General features: G+C 41.1%; 1 protein-coding gene across 1 annotated transcript in view; it reads right to left on the bottom strand.

Moving 5' to 3' along the window:
- LOC138836936 (contactin-associated protein-like 3) overlaps positions 1-18994 on the bottom strand; it is a 185144-nt gene that overhangs the window by 98672 nt on the left and 67478 nt on the right. Inside the window, exons 5-7 of the mRNA XM_070035639.1 lie at positions 4624-4827; positions 3288-3472; positions 790-933 (exon numbers count right to left, since the gene is read on the bottom strand). Coding sequence (XP_069891740.1) covers positions 790-933; positions 3288-3472; positions 4624-4827 — 533 coding nt within the window. The remainder of the gene's footprint in view (positions 1-789; positions 934-3287; positions 3473-4623; positions 4828-18994) is intronic.

The following is an 18994-nucleotide window of genomic DNA, read 5'->3' as shown; positions in this document are numbered from 1 at the left end:
ATATAAGGTTTTATTTAGATGGCTGGGCATGGTAGTACATATCTATACTCCCAGCTATTCATGATGTAGACTTTAGGCATATCGTGTTTGAAGAATATCCTGGGCAAAACCTTAGTAAGAACATCATTGTGACAAGCAAGCTAGGTGTGGGTTCACATCTGTAATCCCAGATATGTAGGAGGGTGAGTAGGATGACTAACTATAGTCCAAGACTGGCTTCCCCATGCAAAAACAAGAGACCATATTCAAAAGGATAACTAAAACAAAAAATGAGCAGGAGACCTGGTTCAAGTGGTAGCGCACCAGCCTAGCAAGTGTGAGGCCATGAATTCAAGGCCAAGTGCTATGGACATACTTTGACATTTTTGTAAAATTAAGCAACCATTTTCCCACAGGTATAAAAATAAAGCATAAAGGAAAACTATGCATGATTTGTACCTTTAGGAAAAACATGAAAACCTGAATTACTGAATTAAATTACAGGTTTTCTATTACATTCTTTTTTTTCAGGCTTTTGAAAGCTGAATTATTTATTTGCTTTAAAGTCTCAAACCTTTTAATCTTCACAATGATAGTCATCGTTATCTTAATCTACATTGCTTATGAACCCTATGACTTTTTTAATTGTGAAAATACCGTACAGAGGGGTTACAATTACATGAGCAAGGTAATGAGTACATTTCTTATCAAGCATTGCTGCCTCCTCCTTTGTTTCCCCTTACCATCCCTTCCCATCTCCCCCACTCCCCGTATTCCCCCTCAACTGGCACCAAAGTTAGGCATACTTACCATGAAGAGAATCTGTGATTTGTATTTCTTGGACAGATCAGTGATATCTACTCCATTATAGAAGAGATTTTCCAAACACCCATCAAAGTTTTTGTGTGGGAATGTGGACGATTTTCCATGTCCAGGAATCCCTCCAAAGCTGATCTTAGAAAGAAAAACAATGGCATAAAATCATATTGTTTAATTATTTTCTGATTATCAGGCTGAAATGTTTTATAAGTATAGTGATAATTGGCCTTCATTTTTGTTTTGTATTGTTTTACACTGCTATGTTCATTGCAAATCAAGTTTTAAGATGCAACGTATTCTTTTCACCATATGTACAACAGTCATATGACTTGTTATTTTTGGATAGTGTTTCATCTTTATTTCATCTTTATTTTTATGGTAAATCTATGGCTTTTGGCTTAACAAACTTTCTAGCAGCCAGGTTGGGGGTTTTGGCTTCTACCATAATGCTGTGAGCTCATCATAATCAATCCACTGATGCTGTTGTTCAAGAGCAAGCTCTGCCCTTGCTTGGTCTCCTATGCCGATGCCAGTGAGCACTGCATGCAGTTCCCTGGTTTGCTTGATATGCCTGATGCAACGCTGAGCAGAGCCATCAGAACAAGTACTGCAATTCAGGATAGGGTGGAGATTGAGGCTTCAGAATCACTAAAATAAAGTGTATAGGTTTATGGATATTATCTCTCTTCATACTTAACAAATCATGTAAAATGCATGTTGATTAAGTCTGAGCTCTCCAAGTGTTGTAAGGTGACTTATCCCAGAAGCCACATTTAAGTAGATGGACTATTGGAGTCCTTATTACATAGCAGGCCACAGAAAGCCAGTTGTTACAAAGGCCTAGAGCCCCCAAATACACATAGCACAGCTAGGAAACAGGCCAGAAATGAAAGAAAGAACAAAATACCAACAAACCAATTCAGCTCCAATGAAGAGCTGAATTGGGACGCCGTGATGACCGGAAACAAGCCAGGAAACAAGACACAGGACAGCATCAAGGAGACACACATGGCATTGCATCCCAAGCCTATGCTGTTCCATGCCTAAATAGAGTCTGGGCAGGGGGGGCAGGGCCACAGGACACTCCAAGTCCCAGGCACTTGAGTGACAGGTTCAGCGACCTATCAGCCAAGTGCCCACCCCTGTCTCCAGGGATCCCGGAATGCCTATCACCTGTGTGTGTGTGTGTGTGTGTGTGTGTGTGTGTGTGTGTGTGTGTGTGTGTGTGTGTGTGTGTGTGTGTGTGTGTGTGTGTGTGTGTGTGTGTGTGTGTGTGTGTGTGTGTGTGTGTGTGTGTGTGTGTGTGTGTGTGCTGGGGGTGGGGCAGGATTATTACTTCTCCCCCTACCATGAGGACAAGATGCCAGGCCTTAAATAGACATACTCAAGTACCAGCAGAACTTTCCCATCGAGGGAAAATAGGCCTTAATCTTCCACATAGGGTATGCTTAGAGGTTACTCAGAGGCTAGTGATCCAAGCCATTTAGGGAGCTAATCAAAGCCCTCCTAAGGCTATGACATCTGCATTTCCCTGAAGCAGAACCCTCCTAGCTCACCCCACTGGCCAGGCATCTGCACTTCAAAGGATGACTTGTCTCACTTCTAGGCCTAAGCACCAAGGATGTCTGCAAGAAATTATTTAGGCTCAGCCACCTTACTTCATAAGGTCACTTACTCTGCTTAGGATGATCTGAAGCAAGAATGAATATCTATGGCTGACAATCACATTCCAAACTAAAAATGAATTATCCAACCAGACATGGGTTGCTCATGAGGCTGAGATCAGAGGATTGCACTTCAATGCCAGCCTGGGCAGGAAAGGCTATGAGACTAAATTCCCAATTAACCACCAAAAAGCTGGAAATGGAGCTGTAGCTCAGGTGGTAGAGTACCAGCCTTGAGCAAAAAAAAGCTAAGGGAACTAAGTATGCAGGTCCTGAGTTCAAACACCAGTACCAATACAGAGAGAGAAAGAGAGACAGAGACAGAGAGACAGAGACAGAGAAATAAAACCTAGAATTGTCCAAAATAGCACATCTTAAAATGCTGTTTGTTGTGTTGATTGCTTTTCATACATTAGCTTCTTAAGTAAGCACTTTTGGAGACAAGTAGATAAGGTCTTAATACATACTGACTGGCTAAACTATCTTCCTAAACATAAAGACTAACATCTGTGCATGGTAAGACAACTCAATAGTGTGTCTGCAGAGTCATGAACCACATCATGATCATACAGGGTCTTAAGACAGGACAGACAGCTTAGACAAGGTGGTCCCTATAAGGTGTCTCACCTAGTGATGCTGTGGCATCATGAAGTTGCCCACATATGTATTATCTCCCATGGGGGGATGGTCACACAAGAAGTAGCCCACCAGAGTCTGAATTTCCAGGGAAGGGTGGATATTGCTCTATAAAATCCTATTATCCCTAGAAGACTATATTAGAATTCTGTGATATAATCTGATACACTTGAAAAGGACTTTTGCCACCTTATAACCAAGATCCAGATAGCTGGATCCTGGCTGTGCCTGGAAAAGTTGAGTGTGCTTGTCCACAGTGAGGCTTCCATGTGTGCTGTGCAGCTCCAGGAGAATGGAATGCCAGTGCTGGTCATCCATCAGGCTGCCCAGGCTGAGGGCTGCTGGCACATCAAGGGAGGACATGTTAGCCTCACCTAAAAAGAGGAAAAGTGAGTGTACTGTGAGTTCAGCTGGGTCAGAACTGTGGTTTCTAGTAAAGAAGTCTAACATGTTTCACCATTACAACTTCCTTACCATCTCCTATTAGTTAGCTAATTGTTTTATTTTCATCTTTTACTTTTTTGTCTTGGAAGAATTGGGGTTTGAACTCAGAGCTGCAAGGGCTCCTCCTGATAGCCTGAGCTATCCCCCAAGTCCTTTTGGCTTTAGTTAATTTCTGGAGAGGGTCTTGCATTTTTATCCACGGTAGACCTCAGACCATGATCCTCCTACCTATGCCTCTTGTGAGGCTGGGATGACAGACATAAATCAACACACTCAGCTTTTTGTTTAGGTGCGGTTTCGTTTTTCTCAAAGCTGGCCTCAAACTATGGTCCCCTATCTCCTTTTGGTACATAGCTGAGATTGCAGGTGTGTACCACATGCCTAGATTAACCTTAATCTTGAACACAACCTACTTTTAGCCTGAACAATTTCTCTTTGCTTGTTTATTTGTTTTGGAGGCAGAGTCTTACTACATACTAGGCTGGCCTAAAATATCTGATTCTCCACTCTCAGCCTCTTGAGTGCTAGAATTACAGGTGTGTGCCAATAGATTTGTTTCTTTGGAGGCAGAGTCTTACCATATACTAGGCTGGCCTAAAATATTTGATTCTCCTCTCTCAGCCTCTTGGGTGCTAGAATTACAGGTGTGTGCCACTAGATCTGTATCAATATCCATTGTATTGTCATTTAAGTTGAAAATATTTTCTTATTATGACTTTATTAATATTAGTATCTCAAACTTTTACAATGATCCATTTGTGCCTTTATGATATTATTAGCAGCTATGATCATTGAGCAGCTAATGGGGTTCCTAGACAATTAAACTATAAAGCTGTATATAGAGATTACAGTTCAGATACCCATATGTTGATTTTACTATTCCTCAACTGTAGGGCAACCTTGTTCCCTTGACCTGCAGATTCTGTTTATACAAATTACTCCATGCAATTATTTGTAAAGCCTCCTTTCATTATTCATGGATTTAGTTTCAGGGAAAAGTCACTATTCAATGAAAATTTAAGTATAAAATACTTTCATCTAAATAATTGTGTTTTCAAAAACACTTCCTTGATGTTTTTACCTGAATTAAGGAACAGGACCAGTTTTCCTTGAGCTAGTTCCAAGGTAAAATTCTTGCCATTCCGTCCTTGCCTATGAACTAAAATCCCATCACTCTTCCTGGAGTTAAAATTCAGAGAAATGACTTCCTTTGTTGGATTTGTGGATTTCTGAATAAAGGTGTACAGCAAAGAACTTTTTCCATCAAAATGAACCACTTCTGAGCCTACAATGAAAGACATCAAAATGTGATTTTAATAGGATACTTGTACTGGTGCACTGAAGTGTGCAAGTGGACACTGGAATGGACACACGAAGGGTATTTCTGGCTGCCGCCCACTTCCAGGTGACACTGGTCAGTCCACTTCAACTGCAGGGTGCCTTCTCTGCAACTTCCCTAAGGCATGTAATCAAGTGTCTGCATGGCTTCTGTGTCCACATGTGCCCCTTGTTCAGGGTTTTCCCATCTTGGGAAACACAGGCCCAACAAAGAGCTGTCATTAGCGTCCCTGCACACAATGTCCCTGTGGCCCAGCAGTTCAGCATCACTGCTTATCTGTAAGGTTACAGTAGTTTACACCTGCTGGCAAAAGGGGTCACTAAAAAGAATCACTAAAAGAAACCAATCCCTACAGTAACACATAAGCAAAAGATTTTGTATCACTATGAAAAATCCCTCATATTTTTCCTATCTCATGGGTTAAAAAGACACAGCTGTCCTTAAAAGAATGTGGGGAAGGGGGGACCAAGATGGCAAAGGGGCAGTAGGGAAACGCCACAGCTCTCTCCAACCAAAAAGAGAGTTCGAGTTCCAATGCTTAATCTCCCCAAGAGACCGACAACAACAAAAAGACGAACACTCAGAGAAAAACCAGAGGTGGAAAATAACAAAAAAAGAAAGAGAGGAAAAGAAGAATTTCAGAACAGAGAAAAGCGAAGACCCCCTCCCCCAACCTTTACTGGCCCTGCGGCAGTGCGACAAGCCACCGGCCAGCCGGCCCGGCGGGGGCTGCGGGAGCCCCAGAGACACAGGGGGCCGCTTGCAGATCACCAGGTACCGGTTTACAGAACAGTGGATCGCCAGGAACAGAGAAACCTACCAGCCAGGAGTCTCCACGAGGATCCCACCCCCACCCCTCACTCTCCACCGGAGCAGAGAGGCTCCATCCCGCCAAAGCCGCCTGGCACCAGCAGCACGACAAAGGGACCTGTCGGCAGACCACCCGCCCGATCGCGATCTCAACGACCCGGCAGGGGCCACCCGGGTCCCAGAGGCACAGGGGGCTGCCTGCAGATCACCCACGCAGAAGTCGCCTGAGGCACTGGCGTCAGACCCACCGGATCTCTACAATCCGCGAAGAAGCCGCCTGAGCGTGGACACTTTTGACCCGACAGCTTCGACAGAGACAGAGACAGAAAAGAATCACACAGAGCCACCACCGCCCAACCCAGCCCGCAACCCCCCAACTAAACTCGGATTGCAACAACAACCTACACCACACAGAAACAACCAGCTCCAGGGTGAGTACCCCACAGGGGACAGTGTATCCCTCAAGGGAGACCAGAGCTGGAGGGAATCCCCAGACCCTGACCTAGACTCCCTACCCCAACACCCGGACCACAGGACCCACTAAAACTGGGAACTGTTCGAGAGCTTCATCAGCCCGTGGAGCACACTCTGCTGGCCAGGCCAGAGCAAGAGTGCCCCTGGAAGGGAGCTTAAATGCCCAAGCCAGGAACAGCGCCCCTGGGTCAAGACTACCAACAGTAGAAGAAATTTGAACTGTGTCCCCCAGGCTGCATAACCTAGGTGGTATACACATCAGCACAGTCCTAACGAGCGCGCTCCAGGGTGGGGCCGGAACCAGGCCCGGGGATCCGCCACCTGAACAACACAACCAACTCCTCCCAACTGAAGTAAAAAGCTGAGCATACGCCTCAACAGAGGGGAGAAAATCAGGAAACACTCCCCGGGAAGCACGCCTGTGACAACAAAAGACCTGGAGGCTCAGGACAAGAGAAGCCCAAACTCCACCCATATACCCTAGGCTGGGAATTGGGCAACACAGGCTGCCAGCACCTGACAGTAAGCAGGAGCTCAGGCTGTTAAGTGATAGTCTTGGATGTATGAGGCCCTGGATCTGATTCCTCAGCATCACAAAAGCAAAAAGGGTCAGAAGTGGTGCTGTGGCTCAAATGGTAGGGTGCCAGCCTTGAGCTGAAGAGCTGAGGGACAGCACCCAAACCTAGAGTTCAAGCCCACAACCAGCCCAAAACAAACAAACAAAAACACATCAGGAGCCCATAGCAGACTCCAGTATTTGGGAGAGTGCATCCAGAGCATCTGATCTTCCCAAGAGCACCCGTAGGAGCCAACACAAGCAGTCTAGGCTGCTCAACCCTTCCAAAGGTGGGAACTGCCAGCAATCTACAGCAGAGAGCTGAGAATGCTAAGTAAGTCAGAATAGCAGCTGGAAATAGGCTCCCAACAGAACCCAGATCAGGCACAGACTCTCTCTACCAATACAAAATCAGCAACCAAGCAAAGACAGACACACCAAAACAAAATTGAAGAGCAGTCTCCTGAACCCCCATGCGAAAATCACAGAGAAAAATCACAAGGTTTACACCACCCAGGACAGCAAGCTCACCTCAAAAGCCAGCAGCCACACAGGGGAGAGCCCCAGTGGGAGCAAAGCAGGAATGGAAGACAAAAGCTACATCCAAGGGTTGCTGGAGGCAATGACTCAAGAAATAAAGCGAGAAATTGATCAGAAATTGAAAGAGCACAAGGATGAACTATCAAAAGAGATACAGGATATCAAACAAAAGTTGGATGCAAAAATAGAAGCTGCACAAACCTCAGTAAGAAGTGAGATAAACACCAAATTAGAGGTAATGCATACCTCATTGAGAGGTGAGATCAGAACATTCAATCCATAAAGGGATCCATTTCCTCCATGCAAACCACAATAGAAGCCACTGTCAACAGAGTGAATGAAATGGAAGGTAGAGTGTCAGATACAGAAGACAGAATACACCAACTGGACCAAAAAGTGACAGATATGGAAAAATCACTCAAATTAAACCAAAGGGAAATTCAAGAGCAAGCAGATAATGCCAAGAAATTTAACCTTCGCATAATCGGAGTGGATGAAGGTGAGGAATTCCAGAGCAAGGGAATGCAAAACCTATTTAACAAGATAATCAATGAAAATTTTCCCCACCTCAAAAACGACCATCTTAACTACATCACAAAAGCTTATCGAACACCCAACAAGCAAGATCCCAGAAGAAACACTTCTAGACACATTATAGTAAAAATGATAGATCTGAATAATAAGGAAACAATCCTGCATGCAGCAAAAGAAGGAGCTATACTACAACGGGAAAAAAAATTAGAATCACTGCAGATCTCTCCACACAAACAATGAATGCAAGAAAAGCCTGGGAAAGCAACATACGAGCCCTGAGAGCCAATAACTGCCAACCCAGACTAATATACCCGGCAAAGCTAGCATTCGCATTCGATGGAGAACTGAAAACTTTTAATAGCAAAGAAAAACTAAATGAATACATAAACATTAAGCCAGCATTACAAAGAATTCTAAGAGGGGGGACACAACCTGAAGAAAGCAACCAGGAACTGGGACCTGCCCCAAACAGGCATTACTCAAAGTCTAGCTGAGCAAGCACAGGAGGAAAGGAAAGAAGAAAAACTTAGGAAAATGGAATGGCAGGGACAACAATGCATCTCTCTATACTTTCTCTTAATATAAATGGGCTGAATTCGCCAATTAAAAGAAAACGAACTGAGGACTGGATCAGAAAACAAGACCCATCCATCTGTTGCCTTCAGGAGACCCACCTCTCAGCCAAACATACAAACAAACTCAGAGTGAAGGGGTGGAAAAGGATCTACCAATCAAATGTCCCCAGTAAGAAAGCAGGTGTAGCTATCCTGATATCTGACAAAATAAAGTTTTCATTAAAATCAGTACAGAAAGACAAGGACGGACACTACATATTAATAAAGGGAACAATCCAAGAGGAGGATATAACCATCATCAACTTATATGCCCCAAATATTGGTGCACCCAGATATGTCAAACAAATGCTCTCAAACTTACAGAATAAAATAGATCCCAATACGATAATACTAGGAGACTTTAACACACGACTCTCACCAAAGGACAGGTCTACCAACCAGAGGATTGGCAAAGAAGCTACCGAATTAGGAGAGGCCATACTTCAAGAAGAACTAACTGACATCTACCAAGTATTTCACCCTAAAACAACACGGTACACATTCTTCTCAGCAGCTCACGGAACTTTCTCCAAAATAGACCATATCATAGTTCATGCAAGGAACTTAAGCAAATACAAAGGGATCGACATAATCCCCTGTATCCTATCTGACCACAGTGGAATCAAGCTAGCTCTCAATAACAAAGCATACCGCAGAAATTTCTCTAATACATGGAAATTGAACAGCACACTCCTTAACAATGCCTGGATAACAGAAGAGATCAGAGAAGAAATAAAGCATTTCCTACAACTCAATGAAAATGAAAACACCTCACAAAGAAACTTATGGGACACAGCAAAAGCAGTCCTGAGGGGCAAATTTATTGCCCTCAGTGCCCACATCAAGAGAATGGAGACAGACCAAGTAAATAATCTCATGTTGCAATTAAAACAGCTAGAAAAACAAGAAAAAAATGGGACCTAAAGCTTCTAGACGAAGCCAGATAACCAAATTAAGAGCAGAGATTAACCAATTAAAAAATCAGAAAACCATAACCAAAATAAACCAAACAAGAAGCTGGTTCTTTGAAAAAATAAACAAAATTGATGGCCCGTTGGCTAGATTAATTAAAAAAAGAAGAGAGGAAACCCATATTAATAGGATTAGGGATGCCACGGGAAACATCACAACACGTACCCAAGATATCCAAACAATTCTAACAGACTACTTTCAAAAGCTAAACTCTCTAAAGGAAGAAAATTGGGCAGAAATTGATGCATTTTTAGAGAAATACAAGTTGCCCAAACTGAGCAAAGAAGAAGTTAACCAATTAAATAAGCCAATATCCTATAATGAGATACAGGAAGCTATCAAAAGTCTTCCAACAAAAAAAAAAAGCCCAGGACCAGATGGATTCACAGCAGAATTCTATAAGACCTTTAAACAAGAACTAATACCCATACTCCTCAAGCTCTTCAGAGAAACAGAGAAGGAGGGAGCTATCCCAAACTCATTCTGCGAAGCCAATATCACACTCATCCCCAAACCAGGCAAAGACCCAACCAAAAAGGAGAATTACAGGCCAATTTCCTTGATGAACACAGATGCAAAGATCCTTAACAAGATTCTAGCCAGCAGAATCCAGAAACACATTAAAAAAAAATACACTATGACCAAGTAGGCTTCATCCCAGAGACACAAGGATGGTTTAACATACGTAAGTCAATAAATGTAATCCAACATATCAACAGAGCCAAGGTCAAGAATCACATGATTATCGCCACAGATGCAGAAAAGGCCTTTGATAAAATTCAACATTCATTCATGCTAAAAGCTCTGGAGAAAATAGGAATAGAAGGAACATTTCTAAAAACAATAAAAGCCATTTATGACAGACCAATAGCCAATATTATACTTAATGGGGAAAAGCTACAACCAATTTTCCTAAAATCAGGAACAAGGCAAGGATGCCCACTGTCTCCACTCCTCTTCAATATAGTCCTAGAACCCTTAGCCAGGGCAATAAGGCAAGAAAAAGACATTAAAGGGATCCGCATAGGGAAAGAAGAAGTTAAACTATCCCTTTTGCAGACGACATGATACTATACCTCCACGATCCCAAAAACTCCATCCCCAAACTCTTAGAAATCATAAATCACTTCGGCAAAATAGCAGGATACAAAATAAACCCACAAAAATCAGTTGCCTTCCTATACACTGATAATGTACAGGAAGAGAGGGAAATAAAGGGAGCAACCCCATTCACAATAACCTCCCAAAAAAATAAAATATTTAGGAATTAACCTAACCAAAGATGTAAAAGAACTATTTAATGAGAACTATAAAAAGTTAAAGAAAGAAATTGCAGAAGACACTAGGAAATGGAAAGACCTCCCATGCTCCTGGATAGGCCGACTTAATATAGTAAAGATGGTAATACTTCCAAAACTAATATACAAATTCAACGCAATTCCTATTAAAATCCCAATGACATACATCACTGAAATACAGAAAACAGTCCAAAAATTCATATGGAACAACAAAGGACCTAGAATAGCCAAAACAATTCTAGGGGATAAAGACAATATGGGAGGGCTATCCATGCCGAACTTCAAACTCTACTACAGAGCTATAATAACAAAGACAGCATGGTACTGGCACAAAAACAGACCCGAAGACCAATGGAATAGAATAGAAGATCCAGAAATAAATCCACAGGCCTACAGCCAGCTGATATTCGACAAAGGAGCCAAAGACATACAATGGAAGAAACACAGCCTCTTCAACCGCTGGTGCTTGGAAAACTGGGCAGCCACATGCAGAAAACTAAAAGTGGACCCCAGCCTATCACCATGCACCAACATCAACTCAAAATGGATTAAAGACCTTAACATTAAACCTGAATCTCTGAAACTACTGCAGGACAGAGTAGGAGAGACACTTGAACTAATAGGCACAGGAAGGAACTTCCTAAACAGAGTCCCAGGGTCACAACAAGTTGGAGAGAGACTCGACAAATGGGACTACCTTAAAATAAAAACCTTCTGCACAGATAAAGCTATCGCAACCAAGCTAGAAAGACAATCAACTAATTGGGAAAAAATATTTACCAGCAATATATCAGACAAGGGGTTAACATCCTGTATATACAGGGAACTCAAGAAACTAATCCCTCCCAAACCTAACAAACCAATTACTAAATGGGCAAGGGAACTAAAGAGGGACTTCTCAAATGAAGAAATAAAAATGGCAAAGAAACACATGAGGAAATGTTCATCATCCCTGGTGGTAAAGGAAATGCAAATAAAGACAACCCTGAGATACCACCTTACCCCAGTCAGAATGTCCCACATCCACAAATCAGCCAACGACAAATGCTGGAGGGGATGTGGAGAACGAGGAACGCTATTACACTGCTGGTGGGAATGTACACTTATACAACCACTTTGAAAAGCAGTCTGGAGGGTCCTTAGAAAGCTAAAGATTGACCTCCCTTACGACCCAATCATACCACTTCTAGGCATCTATCCTGAACAACAGGAACCAATATACAAGGACACATGCACCTCCATGTTTATTGCAGCACTGTTCGCAATAGCTAGGATATGGAAACAACCTAGATGCCCCACTACAGATGAATGGATCCAAAAATTGTGGTATCTATACACAATGGAATATCATGCAGCCATTAGAAATGACAAAATAATGGCATTTGCAGGGAAATGGATGGAGCTAGAAGGAATCATGTTGAGCGAGGTAAGCCAAGAGCAAAGAGACAAATGGTACATGGTCTCCCTGGTAAGTGGATGCTAATCCAAAATGTTAGGTGATACGACAAAACTAACAGGACTTAAGAAACAAAGAACTCCCACTCATCTGGTTGAACTACTACTAAATATCCCCATGCTGCTGATCACATATATGGTATATAACATGTGAGCACCATTATATATTACAGACTGTGATAGACAATTTGCTCCAGGAAAGTTAGAATGAACTTGTGACTTTAAATGAGCATCATTATTCCACAATACTGTGAATTTCCGGAAATTATGTAATCACTTAATCACAATCAAAAAAAAAAGAACCTTGGGGAAGGGAGGGAGGGAGGGGATGGTAGGGGGAAAACAATGGAGGGGGTAACAATGTTCAAGAGGAAGTGTACTCATTACCTCACTCATGTAACTGTAACCCTCTGTATAGTATCTTTACAATAAAAAAAAAGAATGTGTAATACATGAAGAAAAAAGCAAAAGACCTCAAAACAAAATTGAGATTCCACCTCACCCCAGTTAGAATAGCTAGAATCAAGAACTCTAATAACAACAGATGCTGGAGGGGATATGGCCAAAAGGGAACCCTATTGCATTGTTGGTGGGAGTGTAAACTTGTTCAACCACTTTGGAGGTTTCTCAGAAGATTCCACATAGAGCTCCCCTATGACCCAGCAATCCCACTTTTGGGCATTTACACAAATGATCACAAACAAGACCATACAAAGGCTAACAGTACAACTATGTTTATCACAGAATTATTTATCATAGCTAAGATATGAATGAACCCAGATGTCCCTCAGTAGATGAAGGGATCAAGAAAATAGTGTATATATATATATATATATATGTATATGTATATGTATATATGTATATATATAGGTATATGTATATATGTATATATAGGTATACATATACCTATATATACACACACACACACACACACACACACACACACACACACACACACACACACACACAATGGAATTCTATGCCTCCATCAGAAAGAATGATATCACCCCGTTTGTTAGGAAATGGAAAAACTTGGGAAAAATTATATTAAGTGAAGTAAGCCAGACCCAAAGAAACATAGTTCTCATGGTTTCCCTTATTTTCAATAACAAGTACATGTGTAGGACAAGCAGAAAAGGTCAAAAGCTATGTACATATGACCATATAAGATGATGTTAAGCAAAATGTACCCCAAGATAGGGACACAAATTTTTTTTCTTTCTTGCTATTGTTTCTAATGTATTTATAATGTACCATGTGATTTTCTTTATTTCTTTGTATGTTCCCCCCCCCCCTCACAGTATAACCCCTGTTTTCACTGTATTTGATGTCAGTGCCCTGCATCTTCTATATTCACTTCTTTGATTCAGGGAGGAGAAGGGAAAAAACAAAATTCTTAAATAGGGATACAGGTTGAGCCATTGTAACAATGAGATGTATAATATACTATGTTGAAAACAAACAAACTTTACAACTTTGGCAGGTGTGGGGGGTAGCTGTGGAGGTGGGAGGGAAGGGATGCTAGGGGAAAAACAAAGGAGGAGGCAACAATGCTTGATAGGAAATGTACTCATTACCTTGCTCATGTAACTGTAACCCCTCTGTACAGTACTTTTACAATAAAAAATGTACAAAAAAGCAAAAGAGCAACAAAATATGAAGCTGACATCTAGTATATATTGCTCATTTGTGTTTATTATTTTTGTGGTATGGAGGTAGAAACAAGAGTCTTGGGCACACTAGGCAAACAATCTATCACTAAGCTCCACCCAGAGGCTTAATGTTCTTAATTTCCTTTACACATACATTTCATTCAGACTAACTACAAATTTACAATAAACTTTTAAGGTTTACAATCAAAATAAATATTATATGTAGCTACCTGTTTGTTTATGGCAATGCTGGTGTATGAACTCACAGCATTGCATTTGCTAGACAAGCACTCTACCATGTGAGGCATGTACCCTACCCTTTCACACCTCATTTTCTAGGTAGGCTGCTGTGTTGTTACTCAGGGTCAGCCTCAGACTCCAATCCTCCTATATATGTCTCCAGCTAAGATTACTATAAGGAAGTACTACCCAAACTGGCTTTGCCTTAATAAACACAATCCAACAGAACAATTTCTTTTGTTTCATTTGTTTTTCGGTTTCTTTGTCTTACTGAAGTAAGGAGACTGAGCCTAAATAATTTCTTGCAGACATCCTAGTGCCTAGGCAGGAGATGAAGGGGCTGTCCACCCAGCTCCAAGGCCTAGAGGTGACACAAACCATCCTCTGAAATGCAGGCGCCTAGCTCAAGGTGAGCCAGGAGGGCTCTGCTTCAGAGAAATGCACATGTTATCTTGCTTTCATGGTGGAGGAGGGTGATGCCCCCAACCCGCTCAGGTGATGGGCATTCCTGGAACCCTGGAACCCTGGAGACTACCAGCACTTGGCTGATAGGTTGCTGAACCTGTCAGTCCAGTGCCTGGGGCTGGGAGTATCTTGTGACCCTGCCCCCTGTGATCCTGTGTCCTGTCTCCTGGCTTGTCTCTGATCATCATGGCCTCCCAATTTGGCTCTTTATCAGAGTTGAATTGGCTTGTTGGTATTGTTTTTGTTCTTTCTTTCCTCTTGGCCTGTTTCCTAGCTATGTTATGTGCATTTTGGGGGCTGCAGGCCTTTGTAACAACAGACTGCTTGCAGACTGCTAACTGTGTAATAAAGACTCTAATATTCCATCTTCCAAACTGTGGCTTCCCTGATAATTTATTTTACAATATTACTACATAGTCCAGGCTGGTCTTGAACATGGCATCTTCTTGCTTCAGTCTCTTGAGTGCTGGGGTTACAGACATGAACCAAGAAGCCTAGCTTATTAACTGAGATGGAGCCTCACCAACACTTTTCCCTGGGCTGCCTTCAAACTGCACTCTTTCTAAACTCCACCTCTGGAGCAGTCGGTTCTGACATGTACCTATCATAGCTACTTTTTTTTTTAATTCAGAAGGTTGGTTTCATCTATACAGTGTGGTATACAAATCCGACAGGGGAATTTGGTGTGAGAGTGACTCCTTCTGAAGAAAAAAAATCCATTTTGTCACAATATCTGGGAGGGCTATAATCAGGTGTTGTTTTGAGAGGATACCTTTTGTTTGAGACTAGAAATCTGGAAACCAGAAAAAATAAGAAGTCAGAGATTTTGAGGGCACACTGCTACAGTGTCTGGTTGGGACACAGATAAGAAAGGGAGTCATAAAGAAAGAGGATGTCAGGCACAGGGAACCTGGGTTGGTGATAGAGGCCCTGCCCTTTGTGGCTAGAGTAAGTCTCACTACCTGAGAATTACTGCACACCCACACTGAGGCCTGCATTCCAATGCACAGTGTCTCTTTCCTCTGGAGAAGCCTTCCTGCTGCTAGAACCAACACTTGAGCCCAAGTCAGGCGGATTGATTGACTTCCCCAGCCTCCTAATTCCCACAGGGAGGTTTATTATTATATACACTTCCAAGCACAATACTCAGTCCTTGGTTCTCTCACTTCAGTCTAGATATCAGTTTGGTTTGCTCCCCTACTCTCTGATGCAATTACAGGGCACCCTTACGTTTAGACTTTTATCACCCCTGGGTGCACAAACTGAGAGGCCTATGGGACAGCTAGAAACTGGACCAGCCCCAAGCTGCAAAGCAGATCAGGGCAAGCAACAACTCCCGATACATAAAGAAGGGAAATTTCTGAAGTGAATTCTCAAAGCACACTACATACATGTGCAAAAATGTCTCCATTTTTGTATTTTGTATGACTAATAAATGCCAATTTATAAAAGGCATAAAAATATGAAAAGTAAGAAAATAAAGTGAATGTAGCCCTAAAGCTGACAACAGACCCTTGACCAGTCAAGCCCTCAGCCTGTACACAGTACAATACCAGACTGAAACAGCGGGAACTGCAGGAGGCTTCAGTGACAACTCACGACTGCCCCCACCTGGCAGACTCCAGTATTAGAGGACCTAGAAAACGGATTCTTTGTCATTTTTAAACCTTTTACTTTTCTTATAAATACATTTTCTTTTTATCTTTATTAAGTTTAAGTAGTTATACAAAGAAGTTGCCACTTAACAAAGCAGTTTATGAGTACAATATACCTTGATCAATGTCACCTCTTTCAGCATTCTAACCCATCCCTCCTCTACCCATCCCTTTCCTTACTCTTCTTAATTCTGTAGAATTTACACTGGATTCTTCACTATGTTCTCCCCCTCATCTCCTCTTCATTCCCCTACCTCTTTCCTTTTCCCCTTGATCTCATCCTTTTGAGTACCCGCTTTCTGGTATTTTATTCTGCTGAACTTTGATTTTGCCTTCCTAAGGCAAATTACACTATTTAAGATCTCCTTTGAATGCATGGAATCAACCAAGATACCCCTCAATGAACAAATGGAGCAAGAAGATGTGGTAAATATACACAATAGAATTTTACTCATCCATTAAAAGAACCGTATTGTATCATTTGTAATGAAATGAAAGACGTGGAAAATTATGTTAAGTAAAATAAGTCAAGTCCCTAGAGACAAAGGATGCATGTTTTCCCTTATATATGGAAGCTAGATTTAGCTTATGAACTTGTAAGTAAATACGTTGAGTGATAGGCAAGTGTGTATAAATGTGTTGGCTTTTTCTTTTATTTTTAGGTTTTACTGTATTTTAGTATTATTTCCAAAAGTCATTCACATTTTCATTTATTTCTTTATGTTTATTTTCTTTATGTTTTGTATTTATTTGTAATCTTCTCCATACTTCTTTGTCATTCTTTTCTTTTAGTTAATCATGCTTCTTCTTTTCTCCCTTTCCCCCATCCTTATTTCATCTATTTATAATTATCACTTTTTTCTTAATTTTTCATGCCAGATCTGGGACTTGAACTTAGGTCCTGGCACTGTCCCTGAGCCTTTTTTATTCCTTTTGTCTTTTTGTTCAAGGATACCATTTTACTGCTTGAACCATAGCTCCACTTTCATCTCATAGACTTTCCTGTCAGGCTGGCTTTGGACTGCAGTCCTCAGGTAACAGTTTCATGAGTAGCTACGATTACAGGCATGACCCACAGTTGTCTGGCTTTCATTTTTAACTTCATAATTGATTCTACCTTTATTGCCATTTTCTTTTCTCTGATTACTGGTGGGACAAAAAAAATCAAGTTTGATGAATTTTAATTGCATCTCTATACCTGGATTTTTTTTAAACCTGGATTGTTTTGATGTTGCTGTTAAAGTGATTTGTTTTCTCCACTTCAAGTAGTACTTAGGATTGAGCTGTTAAAACAAAACTTCTCATCAAGAAGACCCTCAACTAAACCAAAAATATGATAAAGCAATATGCCTCCTGAAAAAATTCATACAACTTTTATAACTCAATTCCATGATTTTTAAGTGGTTGAATTTCCAGATGAAGGATTCAAAAGCATTCAAAAGGATTCAAAATGACCAAAAACCTCTAAAATGACCCAAATAAACAGATGAATGGTACAAAGAAGCCAATTGAAGAATTGGGTAAGAAATTTAGCAACTTAGATTTGAAATTCAGCAATGAAACAGATTCTGAAAAAAATTGCAATCTTGGAAATGAAAAGTTAAATAACTCAAAAGTTTAAAAATGAATAGGAAACACCACCAAACATTGGATTTAGTGAAAGAAAGAATATAAGTAGCTGGGTATGCTATTGCATGCCTGTAATCTCATTATTCAGGTAAGACATGAGGATTTGAGTTTGAGGACAGATTAAAACACAGTAAGAATTTGCATTATACTCATAAACTGGTATGTTGATTTGAAACCCTCTGTACAACTACTTTAATAAAAATAAAAATTAAAGAAAACTATACAAAATATCAAAGATTGAAGGCAAGATGGAGGGATTAGTGCATTCGGTAGGAGTAATGAAAAATAATCATGAGCATCCTTTGAAGCTATCTGGGACATGTCTTAAGACACATACTATAAATCTGTAATGTAGAAGATGAGGAGGGGATACATAGAAAGCTGTAGAAAAATATTCACTAAGATGATAGCAGAAAAACGCATAGATTTGGGGAAAGAGATGAACACCCATTATCATGAAGCATTTAGACCCCCCAAACAGTCATGACAATAAAAGATTCTCTTCACATTAGAACAAAGAAACATGGTAAAAGCTACAAGAAAAAAAGTTCCCAGCTAACTAAAATGGGAAACCTGCCAGAATAAAAGTAGATCTCTCATATTAGAAATAATTACCAACCAACACGCATATACCCAGCAAATGTATCCTTCAAAACTGAGAGACAAATAAATGCTGTCCAGTCGAGCAAAGGTAAAGCAATTCATGAAAACCAACCTCCCATCACAGGCAGTACCTAATACTTAATACACAGTACTTAATACTACATGCAAAGCGGAAGAAAGACATGCACAACTAGAAAGCTTGGGAAAGAACAGACTTCACTGGAAGAATGAATACACAATGAGAAGTAGGAAAGAACACTAACAGACAACCAGCAAGGTGTTAACATGGAAGCAGAATTGTGTAGATACTTACCAATACTAATCATAAATCCTGTCTTAAACAATGAAAATATGCAGACTGGAAGCAGTGCACTGTGGTTCATATGTGTAATCCTACCTCCTCAAGAGGCTGAGATGTGAAGATCAAAGCTAACCCAAGCAGCATAGTCCATGACACTCTTATCGGCAAGCTACTACCAAAAAGCCTGAAATGAAGCTGTGGCTCAAGTGGTAGAGCACTAGCTTTGAGCAAAAAAGCTCAAGGACAATGCCCAGGCCCTGAGTTCATGCCCCAGGATCAGCAAAAAATAAAACATAAAAAGATTCAGGCTGGATC

The sequence above is a fragment of the Dipodomys merriami genome, unplaced genomic scaffold (genome assembly GCF_024711535.1).
Source record: "Dipodomys merriami isolate MVZ:Mamm:240054 unplaced genomic scaffold, mDipMer1.0.p SCAF_26, whole genome shotgun sequence".
In the NCBI taxonomy this organism is placed as follows: domain Eukaryota; kingdom Metazoa; phylum Chordata; class Mammalia; order Rodentia; family Heteromyidae; genus Dipodomys; species Dipodomys merriami.
This window is presented reverse-complemented; position numbering and strand designations above follow the sequence as displayed.